This window comes from Microtus pennsylvanicus, chromosome 7 (assembly GCF_037038515.1).
Source record: "Microtus pennsylvanicus isolate mMicPen1 chromosome 7, mMicPen1.hap1, whole genome shotgun sequence".
Lineage (NCBI taxonomy): Eukaryota > Metazoa > Chordata > Mammalia > Rodentia > Cricetidae > Microtus > Microtus pennsylvanicus.
In genome coordinates, this window is record NC_134585.1 from 33,392,642 (window position 1) to 33,412,248 (window position 19,607).

The following is a 19,607-nucleotide window of genomic DNA, read 5'->3' on the forward strand; positions in this document are numbered from 1 at the left end:
AAAAACCCAAGGTGAACAGTTCTTGAGGAATGACATCTAAGGCTGTCCTCTGGCCAGCATGAACATGCTCATACAAAAAGAATTTTTACATGAAAGAACTGTTAAGTGTGAAATTCTTCTGGGGCATAGATATTTTACCCCCAATTATATAGTGTTTAAAATGCAATTTAGGTAAATTTTGTAAAAAGATTTAGGCAACAGAGCACAGAACTTTTGTATATTGCTTTTGTTGTTGACTTAAAATCTTGAGAGGCTGGGGTCGCAGCTCACTAGTAAAAAACTTGCCTAACATAGTGGAAGGCTTTGGTTCTATCCTAACTACCATTCTTACTCTGTTCACTCCCCCTCAAAAAACAAAACAACTAAATATTGAGCAGAATCGCCTGACTGTAGTGATGAGGTGAGCAGGCCTGCTTTTCATCCTGCCTGGCTCCTACACAGGTAGCTTAGCCCCAGAAATAATAACACAGAAACTGTATTCGTTTAAACACTGCCTGGCCCATTATATCTAGCCTCCTCTTGGCTAACTATTACATCTTAATTAACCCATTTTCATTAAATCTGTGTAGCACCACGAGGCTGTGGCTTACCCGGAAAGATCCTAACCTACATCCATCTTGGGCCGGAGCTTCATGGCGTCTGCCTGTCTCTGCTTTCTTCCTCCCACAATTCTTTTCTGTCTTCTCCACCCACCTAAGGGCTGGCCTATCAAAAGGCCAAGGCAGTTTCTTTATTTGACCAATGAAAGTAACAAATAGACAGAAGACCCTCCTACATCACCTGACACATACTTGTAATCCCAGTGCTTGAGGTTGAGGCAGGGGGAGAATAATTTCAAGATCAGCCTGATTACAAGATGAGATTTTTTAAAAAAAAATCAAGAAAACAAACAAACAAAGCAAGGACCTGTGATATAGTTCAAAGGCAAAACCCGAGCTGAACTGGTGTTGCCTGCTGGGTTCCGGTCACTCTTATTCCCAGAGACCCACTTTCTTGATGAAAAGTAGCCACAGTGCCCTGGCCTGGGTGCAGGCTGTTCTTAGGGGATTCGCTTTCTGCTCCTGGCCTTTTGCAGGATCTTTATTGCCCTCTTTTCATGGTCTTGCTCTAAAAGGGAGAACAATATATTTTTAAAGTATTTTTGTGTTTTGTTGTTTTTTTTAAATAATATTTACTTATTATGCACACAGTGTTCTGTCTACATGTATGCCTGCTGGTCAGGAGAGGGTGCCAGATCTTATTACAGATGGTTGTGAGTCACCATGTGGTTGCTGGGAATGGAGCTCAGGACCCACTGAGCCATCCCTCCAGCCCCTTGTGTTTTGTTTTTGAGGCATGTTCTGTAGGCATGGGTGATCTGGAACTCACCTTGTAAAGCAAGCTGGCCTCAGGTTTGCAGCAGTCTTCCTACCTCTTCCTCTGCCAGGACTACAGGTGTCTGTCATTATGTCCCATGACAGTGTGATGGTTAAGGCTATAATTTGTATCAGAGGGAGGATCCTTGACCAGGCCTAGGTCACATTGTTTACATTCTGGTTTCCCATCTTTTGCCTCCTTTAGTACTTGTGATGCTCTTGGAGGCTCCAGCTTCTGGTCCTTCTGTTACTGTGGTGGTCTCCAGAGGTTCTCTTTTTATAGCTAAATGTGAGCAAATTGGAAAGCTAAACTTTATTTCCTTAGAAGACATTGTTTATTTTTGTTTGTTTAAACAGAAGATTTTGAAGTTCTGGAAGGCCTGTGATGTCCAGGGTAGAGTTACAGCTAGATGATGATGGACATAAGCAAAGGCTCTGTGCTGTCTGAGGGACTCCTGCACATCATTCCTGCTTGCAGGCCTTGCTTCATAGTGCTCTACAGGGTCTGATTCATTACTAAGGAAATCAGAATATGCTAGCAGCTATCATTGGCATTCCAGCAGAAAACTGATAGTCGGGGAGTTGTGTGCCTTGAGAACTATTAAAAAGGATGCCTCCTTTTTAAGCTTATTTACTTAGGCTTGTTGCTACATTGAAGTGATTTTACAGTCTCAGAACAAGGGGCCAGTGCTTTTATAAACATGTCAGAAATAGTTTCCCTTAATAGTTAGATGCCCTTCAAGATGAAATGTCTTTAGATTAAAAACAGAACTGAAACACTGAGTCTCTCTGACCAATGTTCCTAGGGTCCAAACTTTCTGTAGAGACAGCTCTGCATCAGATCAAAGACAGCTGTCCAGGTGGAGCCTCATCGGGACTCAGCGTACAGGTCACATAGACAGTTCTCTGGAAATGAACCTTTGAAGACTTGCTAGCCCTGCTGCCTCCCCGTCACTGCCACACTGGTTCTTACTGTGGAGGTGACTGTGGTTACAATTGCCATAAAGCCAGAGAGAAGAGAAGGGAGCAGAGCCATGTAAACACCATAAATTTCACTGGTGCTTTGGTTTCTTAAAACGTGAGCCAACAGTCTCTAAATTGTTTGTCCTTTTTGTGGAAGAAAGGATTTTTGAAGTCCCCTGGTTTTGCTTAAAACCTTTTGAAAGTAATGATACTATCTCAGGTTGTCTGTGTCAACAGAAAGCTGTCCTGAGATTTTCATAGGATTTGTTTTAAACTCATGGATTCTTTTGAAAAGATTTGACATATTTACATTTTTCAGCCCATGAACATGTTTGCCCATTTAGACTTTGAAGTATTTTCCATCTGAAAATATTTTTTAAAATTGTTTGATGATTTCGTACTGATTTCGTACATATAGATAATCCTTTTGGGTTTTTTTTTCAGCCTCCATCACTCTCTTTTACCCCCTCCAACTTCCGCCAAACCCTTCCTTCCCAATAAGTTCATCATCTCCCCTCATCCCAGCCCCAGCAGCCCCATCATGTCTTGTTGCTTTGTGACCCACTGAATATAACTAAAGCTGCTTTTGAGGTGGGTGGTGGGCTATTACCAGAGCAGGGGCAGCTTGCCAGCAGCTGCGTCACTAATTATCTAGGTTTTGGTTTCTTTTGACAACTTTTTGTAGATTTTAGTATATATGTACCATACAGTACCTAAGTATTTTACTTTATTTGGATAATTTCCTATATATTCATGGTGATATATAGAAGTTTGATTCAATTTGGGGCTTTGAATTTGTATTTGCAACTTTGCTAAATTTCTTATTCTAAGTAATTTTTTTCCCTTTTTCTTTTCTTCCTTTTTTTGGCATCTTATATGTAATTATCTAGTCTGCAAATGGAGGTAGTTTTATTACTTTGAAAACGTTTGTTTTAAACGTATTGCCAGGGCTTCTGGTAGCATGTTGAATAAAAATGGGGCTAGAGCCTACACTGTCCCAAGCCCCAGGGAGTACACGTAGTCTGCAGGCTGAGGTTGGGGCCACCTCTCTGCCTTGTGCCTTGTAGAGCATAGGGCTGTGTGAACGGTTTCAGTTCTGACCATTGATAGTTACATATTACATTGGTTGAGTTTTAAGTTTTGAGTTGGCTTGTATGCCTTGAACAAAAAAAACCTTGGGTATAGCATGGAATCTTTTGGATTGCTAGGTTCAGTTAATATTTTGTTGAAAAATAATGTTGTATACATTAAAGTTTGTTCTATAGATTTTAAGCAACATGTAGCTGTTTGTAAGTATTTTTAGTCATATGATCTGTTCACATAGACAGTTACTGGGTGTTTCATCATCCCAAGACTAAACCTCTGTTAAGCAGTTAACCTCTCACCACCACCTGGTTTCCAGCACTTTCTATATCCATTAGTTTGCCTACTTTACATACATCATATAAATAGAATTAGGATATTTGAACTTTTGGTTCTAGGTTATGTCCCCTACATGATGTTTTCAGGGTCCATCCCTGTTTTATGACTAAATATTTCATGATTATGTTGTGCTTTTGTTGGTCCATTTGTTTGTGGTGGGTATTGGTTGTTTCTGCTTGTTTGGAGACTTTGGGTATTATATTAGTCTTTTCTTTATCAGGATGTTAGCCTGTTTACCTCACAGGGCTGAAACTGCTGCTGTGGGCTGTGGGACCAATAACAGCATAGTTTTCAGAGCCACTCCAGTATCATTTGGTTTGCCTGGTTTATAAGATGCTTCTACTGACCCTGCTGGTTCCAGCTCATAGCAGGGTCAGGGAGATATAATAGTATAATAAGTTTCTGTGTGCTGGTGATTTTCTCATTGTTAAGTTGCTAAGAGTAGTTGGTGACTCTCAGAAATTCATTTTATATGTGATAAATTAAGTTTTTGATTTTTAAAATGTGAATAAAAATTTTAAGGTAAAATAAAAATCAAATTATGGTATTAACTTAGCCATAAGATTATTTGGTAAACTTTTTTTGATTGTTTTTGACATGGTCTTGCTGTGTAACCCAAGCAGGCCTCAAACCCACAATCTTTCTGCCTCATCCTCCTGAGTGGTGTGATTACAGGGGTTCACTAGGAACCTTTTGTTTTTTGGGTTTTTTTTGTTTGTTTGTTCAAGACAGGGTTTCTCTGTGTAGTAGTCCTGGTTGTCCTGGAACTAGCTCTTGTAGACCAGGCTGGCCTCAAACATACAGAGATTCTGCCTCTGCCTCCCTAGTGTTGGGATTAAAGGCGTGTGCCACCACTGCCTGGCTGAACCTTTTGTATTTAAACTTTTATCATGTGTGTATGCATATATGTTCAGGACATGATGCATTATATAGGATTACATTTCACATTTTAGTAAACAATGTAGAGTATAGCCTTTCTTTAAGAAGTTGGTAATACTAAATGGTTTTGGTGAGAGTTTCATAACCGTAGTTTTGTGTATATATAACAATTCAGTCTCATTATATGTAGCAACAATTGATGGACCCATGAGAAAAAAGGGAATCTGCTGTCATAGTCGGAAAATTTACCTCAACAGTTACTAATAAGTTTTAAGTATATCACAAGTTTAAAGAGCCCAGTAACACACCAAACAGAAGACTCCACCCCACTTTAGTCTATTTTCTTACTGTAATGCAGTACTTGAAGCCAGTGTAAAGCCAAGCATAGTAGAACATGCCTATAATCCCAGCACTCAGGGGGGCAGAATCAGGAGGGTGGCGAATTTAAAGTCAGCATGGACTATACATAAAAGATCAGCCAAACATTGTCTCAAGCGAAGGGGTTGCGGAGTTGGGAGTTGAGAAGATAACTCAGTCAGTAAAGTGCTTCAGGACCTCATTTCAATGCCCAGAGCCTGTGTGAAGAAACTGGAGTGTGGTAGCACGTTCTTTGTCTAGTTAGGGTTATTATTGCTGTGATGAAACCCCATGACGAGAAGCAAGCTGGGGAGGAAAGGCTTTATTTGGCTTACACTACCACATTATAGCCCATCATTGAAGGAAGTCAGGACAGGAATTCAAACAGAGTAGGAACCTGGAGGCAGGAACTAATGTCTGCAGGGGTCATGGAATAACTGCAAGCCCTTTACCCCATTGAGCCATCTCACCAGCTCAACTTTGTACTTTAAATATGGAGAAAGATGCGTTTATATTTTAGCATTCATGTAATAAAACCCAGTGAGGGAAGAAACAAAGATTCAATCACAGTGTCTTTCTAAACTGAAGGGCTCCATACAGACCAGAATAAATAAACATTTGCAGTTAGCCTTTTGTTGAAATAAAATGTTGAACAAATAGAACTTTAAAGGAGATAGGAAGGTTGTTAATAGTGACTCTGACATTGGTGCCACTGTTTCAGCCAGTCTTACCTTCCATTTCTTCAGGCTCTATGCAAGTCACGGTTTGACTAAGAAGAAAACTAGAAATTAGTAGATTGTGGCACATTAAAGTAGGGTAGTGGGGCTGCCAGGAACAGTCAGGAGGGCCTCACTGAATAAATGGAGAAGATGGCAGTCAGGCTTGGACATCCCAGGCAAGATGGGTCCCTCACGCAGGATTTGGTGACCCTCTTTAGCCCTGCCTGTGTGGCCTTTTCCTTTCTTGGTTCTTTTTTTTTTTTAAAGATTTATTTATTATGTATACAACATTCTGCCTGCATGTATGCCTGCAGCAGAAGAGGACACCAGATTCTCAGTACAGATGGTTGTGAGCCACCACGTGGTTGCTGAGAATTGAACGCAGGACCTCTGGAAGAGCAGCCAGTGCTCTTAACCACTGAGCCATCTCTCCAGCCCCCTCTTCTTGGTTCTTGTAGAGGATTTAACCACGCTCTTCCTCTTCAGCCAAAAGAGACCTTGGTGATCTGAAGGTAAAGACCTACAGATGTAACCTAAATTCCTAATCCCCCACACCAACCCACACACGGATTGTGTTTCTAGTAGTTACTTACATTGCTGTTTTCATCAAAGTTTTAGAATGTATTATGAGGTAGCTCATCTAGTTTTCAGTTGCAGTATTTGTTTTTGTTTTGTTTCAAGACAGGGGTTCTCCATAGCTTTGGAGCCTGTCCTGGAACTAGCTCTTGTAGACCAGGCTGGCCTCGAACTCACAGAGATCCGCCTACCTCTGCCTCCTGAGTTCTGGGATTAAAGGTGTGCGCCACTACTGTCTGGCCAGTTGCAGTATTTGGGAGCTTATTTTCTTCTTAAAAGTAGAGGTAACCATTGGTGATGCACATCCTTAGTCTCAGTATTTAGGAGTCTGAGGCAGGTAGATCTCTGAGTTCATGGCCAGCCTGGTGTACAGAATGAGTTCCAGGACAGCCAGAGCTACATAGAAACCCTGCCTCAAAAAATCAAATTAATAGATAGATAAAAATTATAGTAGAAAAAGTTGTTTTTAAAATATGAATGTCATTCCCCTCCTTATGGTTCTGGGAATTGAACCCAAAGCGTTGTACAGACTAGACAAAGTGTCCTACTACTCAGCAACAACCTCAGGCCTGAATCTCCTTTTTTATTTACTAAATAAAATAGGAAAGAAGACGAGCTTGGCTTCTTAGTTTCATTTTGGAAAGAGGCATGTGAAACTTTTGCTCTTGGAGTGACAGTGATGTGAGTGACTATAAGGAGTTCAGAGTAGAACTTGGGGGAACCATTTGCAAGAGGTCACACCCATTCCCTCACCTTTCAGAGATACAGGCCTAGTTTTAAAACTCAGATTGCTCAGAGGTGCTGTTTGCCATGAGGATTAATGTCACACTTACTTGAAGGAGTAATGGATTCAGAAGTAGAGATTATGTATTCTGGAGGCTGAGGCAGGATTGTGAGTTTGAGGGCTGCCTGGGCAACATAACATAGCAAGACCCCTTTTCAAAACAAAATAAAGCAAAACAAGAATAACAACAATCCAGCAAGTATAAATTCTAAGTCTCATCAATTTCGAGTTCACTTTCATTGTCAACGTGGAATTTAAATCCCCTAGAGACATAGGGATATGTCAGGATTAACTGAGGAAGGAAGAGGCACTCTGAATGTAGGTAGCACCCCACCCACACCCCCCAGGTCAGGATTCCAGACTAGAGAAGGAAGAAAAGCAGTGCTTATTTCTCTGCTTCCTGATCAGACAAAATGTGACCAGCCACTTCATGTTTCTGCTACCATGCTGGCCCGTAACCCTTCAAACTGTAAGCCAAGTAAGCCCTTCTTCCTTTCTTCCTTAAATAGTTTCTTCTCAGATATTTGGTCATAGCAACAAGGAGAGTAAACATTGCTTTTGCTGAATATACCCTTATTGTGCCTTTTTATTTTTTTGACTATATAGCCTTGGATGGTCTAAAACTCACTGTAGACCTGGTCAAATTTATAGAAATTCACCTGTCTCTGCATCCTGAGGTCTGTGCCACCACACCTGACACTTTAGTGTTGTGTGATGTTTTATTCTTTTGGCTGTTTTGGGGGTGGTACTACCCAGCTCCCAAATAAATCTTACACAGAGGCTTATTCCATTATGAATGACTGGCCTTAGCTTGGCTTGTTTCTTGCTAGCTTTTCTTACTTAAATTATCTCAACTTCCTTTTGCCTCTGGGCTCTTTTCTTATTTCCATGTATCTCACTTTCACTCTTATTCTGTGGCCAGCTGGCTGGCCCCTGATGTCCTCCTTCCCTTGTTCTTAAGTTGCTTGCCCCTCTCCTCATTTCTTATTCTATTTTTACTCTCTGTCTGCCAGCCCTGCCCATCCTTGCTCCTTGGCCATTCAGCTCTTTATTAGAACCATCAGATAGGCAAAGAATCACAGCTTCACAGAGTTAAACAAATGAAGCATGAACAAAAGTCACACACCTTAAAATAATATTCTTCAACATTTTAGTGTGCTTTTTGTTTGCTTGTTTATTGTTTAGTTTCTTTCTTTTTTCCCTTCCTTCCTTCCTTCCTTCCTTCCTTCCTTCCTTCCTTCTTTCTTTTTTTTGAGACAAGTTCTTGCCATGTAGCCCAAGCTGTCTTTGAACTCAGAATACTCTTTCCTTTGCTGCCTAAATTTTTTTTGGCGCAGTGGGGGGTGATTTTTCAAGATAGGGTTTCTCTATGTTGCCTTGGCTGTCCTGGAATTTACTCTGTAGACCAGGCTAGCCATGAACTCAGAGATCCACCTGCGTCTCCCTCCCAAGTACTGGGATTAAAGATGTTTACCACCACTGCCTGGCTACATACTGAATCTTAAAAAAAAATAAAAAATCTGATAATGGATGGGATCATAATATCTGATTCATATCTTGAAGTTTAATAACAATGATCATTATTTACTTCGATTATATTTGATTGTTGCTTAGGCCAAAGAATATTGAGAAGTTTGGGATTCATTAAGATATAAAATTAGGGGAAATACCCTGAGGAGAAGAAAAATGAACCCAGATTCGGAAGCTTGCCTTTCTGTCTTTGGCTTCCTTGCCCTTTGCCCTGCTCTTTTCTTCCCTTCTTGAGTGAGGGTCTCATGTTTAGACCAGGTTACCCTCAAACTGTCTGTCCTTCTGCCTTTGCTGAATGCTGGGACTACAAGTATGTGCCACCATGCCTTGCTGCTTGAGTACTCTGTACAGTTTTCTCTATTTTATAAGCTATTAGTAGGATTAAGTGTGTGGCTAATGTTTTCCTATCCTAGGCATATAATTTAAAGTTATTATTGGTCACCTAGAGCCAAGAATCCTAATTTGTTTCGTTAAATAATAAATTCTGCTTATTTCTGTATCTTTGAAGAAAGTTGGTGATGTTGATGATATGTAATACAATGTGTTACAACTGTCCTAGCTACTGTTATTCATTTTCCCAGGTGATAAAATTCCTGGTATTCTTTTTAATCTAATCAAGAGCACAGTGCACTCAGATTGCTGTTGTTTTCGTCACCTGGATGAAAGTGTGAGCCTATTAAACAGCTGGCAACAGGTGCCAGCAGAGGTCCACCTCTTACTGGTTTCCTCTGCTAACCAGGTGCAGAGCATTTGAGTAAGCTCATTTTGTACTTCACATTGGAGCCTCTCCCTGTTGAAGCCATTCTTACTAGTGCAGTGTTCTTGCTTCAGGGATGCAAGAGGATGTTTTGTGGATGGTCTGGAGTTTAAGTTTGTGTTAGAAGATAAGAGGCATGAAGAGTGGAGTGGGTAAGCTAGGCAGAGCCCGTAGGGTTCATGGTGCTTTCTTCTGAGGGCTCTGCCACTTTATGCAGAGAGGTTCTAAAGAATGCATATGTAGCAGTTTTGAGACACATTATAAGCTAGCACTAGAGGGAACATAACCAGGAAAGGTCACCTGCTCCGGGATAAACTCCTGTCACCCAAGCAAAAAGATAGGTTTCATCTACATGTTCAGTGTTTACTAGATGTCGTATATGTGCTAAAGACTGGGAGAGGTGAGCAGAAATGGAGCACTTTGACTCTGTGGTTGAAAAAGAATGCAGGTAATTAATGGGGTTTCCCAAAAGAGCATCTCTGAGATTACTGCATGAAGGGGTCTGGAAAGCTCAGTGAGCAGGGAAACATCATCTAGTTAGGCAATCTGACAAGCTTATTTCTTACCACTCTTTAACTTCCTCTTTGTCCTATTGCAAAAGCCAGGTATGTGAAATTGCATAGTGAGCTTCACCCCTGAATTCCACCATACCAGCAGATAGGAGCCAGTGAACTCCATATTTACCAGATGATACATTATTGATTCACTTTCTTAAAAAAAAATAAGCTTTTATATTTTAGGACAATTTTAAATAAAAGAATTGCAAAGATAGCAGAGTATTCATCTACCCTACTCCCAGTTTCCCTGTTACTAACTTTTTACATTAAAGTGTTTTTATTTTTTTAAACAACTAACAAACCAGTATCATACCGTTCTTACTAACAAGATTCCATATTTTACTCAGATTCCTTTAGTTTTAGTGCACTGGTTCCTTTATGTTCTGGAATCCCATCTAAGGCTTAGGCTTTCCTTGTCTGTTTTTGATGACCTTGACAGTTTTGAGAATCACTAACTAATCAGGTATTTTGTAGTCTCATCCCTTGGGATTTGTCTAGAATTTTTCTCATGATTAGCCTGAAATTATATGTTTAGGGGAGGATTTTTCTTAGATCAGGGGTGCATATACAACTTTTCAGTTGGTGTCCATCTTGATCTAGCTGAGGTCTTGCCACTGTAAAGTTAACTTTCCCTGCCCATACTGAATTCTTTAGAAGGACGCCATATTGTATTTAAAAAGTAAAGGGTAACACCCCTCCCTTTTGTCAGTCTTGTGAAGCCCAGGTTGGTCTTGAACTCACTATGTAACTGAGACTGGCCTTCAATTACCGACATTCTGTCTCTACCTTCTCAATGCTGGGATTATATGTATGTGCCACCATGTCCAGTAGGAGTTACCTTCTTGATAGCAGTTTCTATATAAGTTGTTTGTATTTCTGCATGGAGATTTGTCTCTTCTTCCCAAATTTTTATTCAATAATTTGCTTATTTTAGTATGGAGTCATGGGTATTTATTTTGTACTTGAGGTTATAATCTAGTGCCCCTTCGTTTGGTTGCTCAGATTGTTCTAGCTTTGGTCATTTGGGAATTCCTTATAGAGGAATCCTCATTGGTATGTTTTTAAAATAGTTGGGTTGTTTTCCTTTTAGTACTGTCTGCTTTCTGACTCTCTAAGGTGCTCTTGTCCCATTGTGTGTATGCCCTAGAAGCAGCCATTTCTCAAGAAGCTCCAGTTCTTTTCATTGGAGCATAGTCTAGAACTCAGGCTCTGGGTGGTAGATGTGGTCATTTCTGCTGGAGTATCGTTGACTGAGGAAGGAATTATATGTCTGTCTCCTAATATATGTACACATCCGGCTTTCTCCCTTGGGATTTGTTTGTTGTTGTTGTTTGAGATTTATTCATTTTTATATTACGTATGTGTTTGCCTGCATGTTGGTGTACTATTTCCCTTCAGAGGCCAGAAGAGGGTATCAGACCCCTAGAACTGGAGTTACAGATGTTGTTAGCATTCACGTGGTGCTGAAAATCAAACCTGGGTTCTCTGGAAGAACAGCCAGTGCTCTCAATGCTGATCCCTCTCTTCAGTTCCCATGCCTGCCTTTCTATGTGTAACAATCCGTATCTCTCAAACATGAGTTCATGCTGGTATCACCAAATCTAATGCATTTGCCACATGGATAATTTTGGCCTCCCTCGTTTCTATGTAAACTCTTAGTCTAGTTATGAGGAACCAACACACTTTGTACCATGTCTGTATTCAGTTATTTAATTCCAGTACAGTGGCATCAGAATTGTTAACTCCTATGGGAACAGCCTTTCTGGCTGCCATACAGTTCATGTTTTGATTTTTATCTTTTAGATTCTGTTTCATTTTCAGGTCCACTTGTGACCCCCCCCCCCCGGCCCCTACCATCCTATTTGATGGGGATTGAGTCATACATTTGTAATATAGTATACATGGTTATGAATAAAACTACTATAAGGAATTTCACATGGATTTATATGTGGATAGCTTTCAGATAATTTTGGTACATATTAAGCTCTTCATTGCCATATTGTACAAAATAGCTATACTGGCTTTTGCATATTTTGTCTTTGCCTTGTTTATTGTGCATTGTCTTGTGCAATGGATAAGATTTCTTTTCTTTGCTATTTTCCCTATCCACTTACTCACCAAGTCCCCCTCAACTGCCCACCCCAAAGCATGTTGACATTGCAGAAGAGCAGAGGGCACAGAATTCCAGCTGATCAGTTTAGGTGAAATAAATGCCAACATGCTTATGATCTTCTGCAGCCAGAAGTGAATCTGACTTCTCTCCTTTTTCTTACAACAGCAGGGGTAGATATTCTCAAGGCAGCTTGCGCAGCTGAGTTATTGAAGCTGTCTTGTTACTAGTATTAATCACAGTTGCATAGCAAAACATTTTAAAGTTGATAAACTTGTGAGGCGTTAATTGCATTTTCCTCATAACCATTAAACCATTACTCTGAAACAAGCAATGTTTCATTGGGGTTTTTTTGGATCCCAGCATTGACCCTAGGGCCCTCACACATGCTAAGCAAATGATATACCGTTGGCCTACACCCCCCAGTAAGCAGTATATTAAAATGTAGAATTATATTTAGTTCATGATAAAAGTTTAGTGAAGTTGGATTTCTGTTCCTGCCAGTGATGATGTTTTTGTTTCCTTCACAGCATTCATGCAGTCAGAGAGCATAATAGAAGTACTGCGCTTTGACGATGGAGGCCTACTACAGGTAATAGATGACTATTGTTTTTCTTTGAAAAAAAGTAACTGGTTTGTCTGAAGTATATTTTATGAGCTGTAGACAGTCAGAACTATAATTTAGAGTAAGCATTTCTCTAAAAAGTGTTCTCCTTGTAGTATGGAAGCTATAGGTAAATGTACGTGTGTCCTGAGGATATGAGGGTGTGGAGGGCAGGTCAGATGAATGGAGCCTGTGTGCTCTCCCCCACCCGCCATTAGCTATTGAGTGGAACACTGCATCTGTGTGGGACCTCAGCATTTACCTAGAAAACGAACTTCTGTGCAGAGAGGAAGTTTTTGTCTTTTGTCTAAATATCCTCCACTTACTTGCCATGTGAAGCTATGTCCTTAACTATATTATGCATGAAATTAGATTATGGTGTCGGATAACGTTCTGGTCTTCCTGTCAAACCTAGCTCAGACACTGGTAAAAAGCCATTCAGTCCTCTCAGCTGGGGAGCAAGAGCTGCAGGGCTTGAGGCATCTTCACTAACAGTCTGATCTGTTTTGTTCCGTTCTGTTGAGAAAGCCCTCAGATCCTTCTGCTTCAGCCTCCTCGGTAGTAGGATCACAGGCATATGCCACTATGTCCATTTCTCTCTTGATTTTTTTTAAAATTAAATTTGTTTTTGATATGTTCATACATGTAAACAACACATTGTTACTCTCACCCCCTTCCCTCTTTGTGCTTCCTTCCCATCCCAACCCTTCTTCTTAGGGTTCAATTTTTAAAAATTCATGTGTTTTAGGACCTAGTATGTTTAACCAGGACCATAGATGAGACAATGGATTTGGAAGCCTTCACTGGAGCCATGTGGGGTTACACATCAGCACTCTGGTTTTTATGGCTCTTTCCCCTCTTTTCTAGAGATTTGACATACAAGGTGTTTTTTTTTCTTCTCCTCACTTACCTACCACAGTGAAGATAGGCACCATGTTGTCAGCTTGTCTCGTAAATATTTCACTCATTTTATGTTCAAAGGAATCCAAGGTCTAAGTTAAGAGAAGTGCCCAAGATCCCATAACTTTGTAGACTGGGACTGACCTAGATGTCCTGTCTTCTTACTCCCAGTGTGAGCATCTGTCTGTATTGCCCTATGGGTTTGTTTTCAGACGGGTCTTACTCAGCTCGGTCTGCATGTGCACTGTTACAGTGGTACATGTTACATTTTTACTTGTGTCTAACTTGTGACTTAAATCACACTGTAACCCGGGGTTGGCCTGGAACTCTCTTAAAGACTAGGCATGATGATTTTTTGCTACACCTTCCCAAGTGCTGAGATTACAGATGTGAACTACCATACCTGACTAATAATTTTGAAAAGACATTCCTGTAACTTATAATAAAGACGAGAACGTAAAAATTTAAATTAGGTCAAGACAATATAGGCAATAGTTCTACTAAGGTGGCATGTTTTGCTTTTTCAGCCACAGTAAAACCTAATGTTGTACAGTGAGTTCTACACCTTCATGTTACCTTTGCATGCCTTGGCTCATAGTAAGTGTTAATTTGATAGTAAAATTTACCAAACTCAAAAACTGATCAAAATTGTGTTTTCTTTACTTTATAAAGCTAAGGAAAATAAAGTGCATGAAAGGTAACTTGTTTAGTATTTCATTGCTAGAGCAGGAATCCAGCCAGCCCTCCTCCCCAGCAGACCTTTTCAGAATGTTTTCTGAAGCACAAGGTGTGTGCAGTTTCCCAGATACACCCCTTGGATTACCACTTAGCATAGTAGAAATAGAAATCATAATTCCTTCAGCCTATGATTTCTGTAGGCGGCACTTTAGCCCTGTCCCTCCTGTTTGGAAAGGCTACATAGATTTACTACATAGCGTACATGGAGACCAAAGGACTCATAAAATGGGCAGAAATTTGTATCACAATCCGAAGTTTACATTAAGACTCAGCATGACAGGATTCAGTGGCTGCCCATTTTATACAACATTCTATTCTAACTGATTAGAATATATAAGATGAAGTAATAAACATTTTCCCATTTATGAGCCTTAATCATTCTTCTAACCTAACTCTCATATAAAGAAATGAAGGATAAGCAAGGCAAAAAAATACAGGAAGATGAGTCAGCTCTGTGTTTGTACTATTCTATCAAATAATAAACTTTTGTTTTATTTATTTATTTATTCATTCATTCATTTATTTAATTTTTTGAGGCAGGGTTTCTCTGTGTAACAGTCCTAGCTGTCCTGCAACTAGCTCTTGTAGACCAGGCTGGCCTTGAACTCACAGAGATCTGCCTGCCTCTTCTTCAGCCGAGGGCTGGAATTAAAGGTATGTGCCACCACCACCTGGCAATAAACAGAATTTTAATATGTTGGAAAGTGCCGGGCAGTGGTAGCTCACTCCTTTAATCCCAGCACTTGGGAGGCAGAGGCAGGCAGAATTCTGAGTTCAAGAATGGACGGGGCTGGGACTGGAGAGATGGCTCAGAGGTTAAGAGCATTGCCTGCTCTTCCAAAGGTCCTGAGTTCAATTCCCAGCAACCACATGGTGGCTCACAACCATCTGTAATGTTGTGCCCTCTTCTGGCCTACAGGCATACACACAGACGAATATTGTATAAATAATAATAATAATAAAAGTAATGATAATAATAATAATAAAAGAATAGACGGGGCTACAGAGAAAATTAAAAAAAATGTTGGCGTGTAGTTCTAGCACCTTCATAGGTGGAGCATATACAGTTTAATCTTTTGTTTTTTTAATTGGCCTCTTAAATTATTTTTGAAGGGTCAGTTGTGAGTTATAATTCATATATAGGTGCATAAAATGTAGTGGGGGATTTGTACAGCAAGTCCTCATATCCTTACCACCCAGCTTAAATGCTAAGAGCAGAAATGAGCCAGCACTGGCAGAAGTCCGCCAGATTCTTTCCCAGCCATTAATTTCATGGCAGTTTTCTTTTCCTATAGTTTAAGTTGAGCCTTAAACTGTAAGTACTATAGTTTCACTTGTGGTATTTGTACTGTTTTTGGCTTCTTTTTTTTTTCCAGAATGATGTTTCTAAGGTTTTCTGTGTGAATTAAAAACTTGTTTTAATTGCAGCTTCCACAGTGTATGGATGCGCTCAATTTGTGTATCCTTCTGTAGTTACAGATATCTAGATATTTTACTTCTAGTTTTCAACTATTAATTATGAATAATGGTTTCTTTTAGTAAATATGCTTCTCATAGAGTAAAGTCGTTACTGGGTCATGGGTTATGTGTCTTTAGCTGAAGTGTTTTTTTCTTGGTTTGTTTTGTGCGTGTGTATGTGTGGGTGTTTGTGGAAGTCGGAGGACAAGTAGTGGAGTTTGTGCTCTTTCTGCCATTTGGCTCCAGGCGGTCAGTCTTGACAGGAGACACCTTCACCTGCCAAGCCATCTTGTGTCTTTGGTTTTTGTAGACACAGCCAGTAGTTTTCTAAAGTGGTGGTCCACTTTATAATCCCATTTCTTGATTTACGCTTAAGTCAGTGCATTTGTTTATTTTCATTCCTGTATCTCTTGTTACATCACTGTGTGTTTTTCTGTTGTTTAGTAGGAACTCCCTAAGCAATTTTAGATACAAGCTCTTTATTGGTATCCTGTTCCATCAATTACAAACTTAATTTCATTATCCAAACCTTGAGTGGTTATATGTATTGGAAATATCTTTTGAGTTAGGTAATTGTGTCTTAAACAAACAGAAATTCTTTATTCATGAAGTTTATTCTGTCGGTTTTTGCTATATTTTGTATGTTTTGTATCTGGCTGAAGAACCATATGATGGGGTTGGGAAGAAAGCTTAATCAGTAAAGTATTTGCAGAGCAAACATCAGAGCCCAGTTAGATCCTCAGTACCCACATAAGAAACCTGGATTCTTGAGACTCACTGGCCAGCTAGCCTAGTCTAATCAGTGAGCTCCAAGTCTCAGTAAGAGACTTTGTCTCAGAAACAAGGTGAATGACTTTCTGGAGATAACATTCAAGGTTATGGGTACTCAGCAAGAGTGAGCCCGCACATGTGCCTTGGTTGTCCTAAAGTCCTTTGCCTTCCACATGCACTTTTAAAATCTGTGTACACTCTTAGGATTTTATTATGATTACATTGGATCTGGAGATTAGTTTAGAGAGAATTAAAAATCTTGGTGGGAAACTAATCAATATATGTTGTGCAGAATCGCAATAGTATCCTAACCAATGCAGTGTGGTAGAATGTTCTGCTACTGCTAGGGCTGGATCACAGGAGGCTGGCATCTTCTTCCTTAGCTCTTGAGTCCTGGTTGTGAATCATTTCCATAGGGCAGTCAGTTACCACGATATGATAAATCCTGCTCATAGAGAGGCCATCTGTAGCCCTGTCAGCAGTCCCTACTGAGCTAATGGCTAACAGCCGGCATCACTTATCCCTCATGGGAGTGAATTTCTTGGACAACTAACTAGCACATCTGAACCTTCCTAGGAATGCAACTTGAATTTGCACTTGACTGCAAACCCAGAGAAGACATGAGTGAGAACTAGTGACTTAGGCTTCATCAACCCCAAAATGGGGTTGATAATAATAAATTGCCACTAAACTCTGGAGAGGCTTATTTTGCAGCAATAGATAACCAGAACACAGGTGTGTTCTGAAATCTGGTTGCTTTGTTTCCATTGTTTCAGAAATCCCCTTTTGTATATCTGTGTATAATGAGACTGTAACCAAAGTTCTGCATACCAGAGTGTGGTAGAGAGCTTCATTCTTGGCAAACACAGCCATGTGGCTGGGAATTCAGGTGTCCTGATGACAGGAACACCATCCCTGTAGAATCTAATTGAAATTGTTCAATGGAATGTTGTTTGAGTTCCATGAGTTGTTCCAGTGAATAATCAAGCCTGGAGATCATGGACAAACTTGTATTTATGTCTGGTTTATCAGAAGTACAGGTGACCTGGAGTCCCCAAAGTGCACAACTGTGTATGGAGCAAGGACACAATTGTCATCTTGGATTCTCAACTGACTCTGGCTACTTAGAATCAGGATTGTATTTGAGTCCACCAGGAGTGGTATTTTCCATAATTTCTCATGGGAAGATATGGCACATCACGCTGTCTTATGAAGGATTTTCTTGTATAGGAATTTAATGGTTTTGGAAATGAGGTACTGTGATACTGCTTCTATTGACTTTCTAAGCAAGAGGCTGGCAATCTTTCTGTAAGGATCATACATTAATTGTCTGAGGGTTCAGGTGCTAGCTGTCTCCATTATAACTACCCAGCTTTTGTTCCTGTGGTACAAAAGCAGCTGTCCCGGTACCAGGGAAGCAGGCTTAAACCAGAGACAGAGTCGCTTGGTCTGTGGCTTCTAGATGACTGTCTCTAAATCATCTTAGGAGCGGGCTTCTGTTCCCTTAAGGAAAAGGAAGGGAGAAGGAGTGGGGTTGACTTGTATGCAGGCTTAGAATACCCACTGTTTATTTTAATAAGCACGGAGTCTTGAATTACAGGAAACATTTGTGAAAGTTGACAGAAAACTTAGAAAACATAGAAAAGTAATACTTCTTATATTGCCAAGTCCTAGGCGTGCTCTGTGTTGTTGTTCTAGAGGTCAGTCTTAGGGGCTGTGTGTGCTAGAGCACTTTGTCATTGAGCTAGAGCCCTGGTGTCTAAATTATTGTGGTATTTATTTGTTTGTTTAAGGTATGTGTGCTCCATTTTAACGTATGCCTGCAGGCCAGAAGAGGGCATCAGATCTCATTACAGATGGCTGTGAGTCACCATGTGGTTGCTGGGAATTGAACTCGGGACCTCTGAAAGAGTAGCCAGTGCTCTTAACTGCTGAGCCATCTCTCCAGTCCTCTAAATTCTTAAGTGCATGTTATAGGCATTAATTTTATGATCATTTTTATGATATAGGTGAGCAGATTAATGCACAGAAAATAAGTAAATTAATCTAATAAGTGACTAGGTAAGTAATAAAGCTAGGATTCAAAACCAAGCAATTTCCTCTGAAGAACAAGTTCTTAGCCACTGCACTATAGGGTTGGACCAGGGAGATTACTCTGTATCCCACTATCCAAATATAATATAGATTAATGGTTGGGTTAATTTCCCACTGGTGTTTGTTTTCTGCAAGCATAGTTTTGTTTCCTCACACGACATATGCATTTTTATAACCTAGCAACTGATTTTGTACCACAAATAGCCATTTTTAATTAAGCTAAAGGCCACTGGAAATAATCCACAATTGGTATGACAGCCATACACTATAATGCAAGATGTTACTACAAATACAAAGGGAGCTGGTAGATGGCTTAAAGTGTTCACTCTTTCTGAGGGCCTGAATTAGGATCCCCCATCCTCCCCCAAAAAACCCAGGCATCGTGCATATTGGTAACCTGAGCGCTGGAGGTAGAGAGAAAGTGATATTAGAATCCTTGGAGCTCATTGACCAGCTAGTCTAGGCAAATCCTTGACCTCCAGATTCAGTGAGAAGAGACTGGTGCAGAATAGAGGAAAATACCCAACATTGACCTGTGCCATGCACATCTATGCAGATGTAAATACAAAGGAAAACTATAATTAATAACATATTCTAAGGTTATAGCATGGTTTTCAGTCTTGGTAACATTTACATTTTGAACTAAGTAGTTCATTGAGGGGGAGGCATTAAGGAAGACTGTCCTTTGCATCTTAGAGTGGTTATTAAACCTCTTGTCTTTACCCCTTGATGAAATAGCACATGATTTGTGACAATTAAAAATGCTTCTTCTTGGGCTGGAGAGATGGCTGAGTAGTTAAGAGCACTGGCTGCACTGCCAGAGGACCTGGGTTCAATTCCCACCACCTACAGGGTAGCTCACAATAGTCTGTAACTCCAGTTCCAGTGAACCTAGCACCCTCACAGACATACATTTAGGCAAAACACCAATGCATGTAAGATAAAAATAAAATTTTAAAAATGTTCTTCTTAAGGGCTGGGGAAATAGTTTAGTGATAGTAATTGCCCAGCATTTTCAGGGCCTGGACTAATA

General features: G+C 40.2%; 1 protein-coding gene across 2 annotated transcripts in view; it reads left to right on the forward strand.

Annotated features, from left to right (window-relative positions):
• Tmem131 (transmembrane protein 131) overlaps positions 1 to 19,607 on the forward strand; it is a 154,825-nt gene that overhangs the window by 34,150 nt on the left and 101,068 nt on the right. For both annotated transcript variants that reach the window (XM_075980433.1, XM_075980432.1), the window contains exon 2: positions 12,540 to 12,601. In XM_075980433.1, coding sequence (XP_075836548.1) covers positions 12,540 to 12,601 — 62 coding nt within the window. The remainder of the gene's footprint in view (positions 1 to 12,539; positions 12,602 to 19,607) is intronic.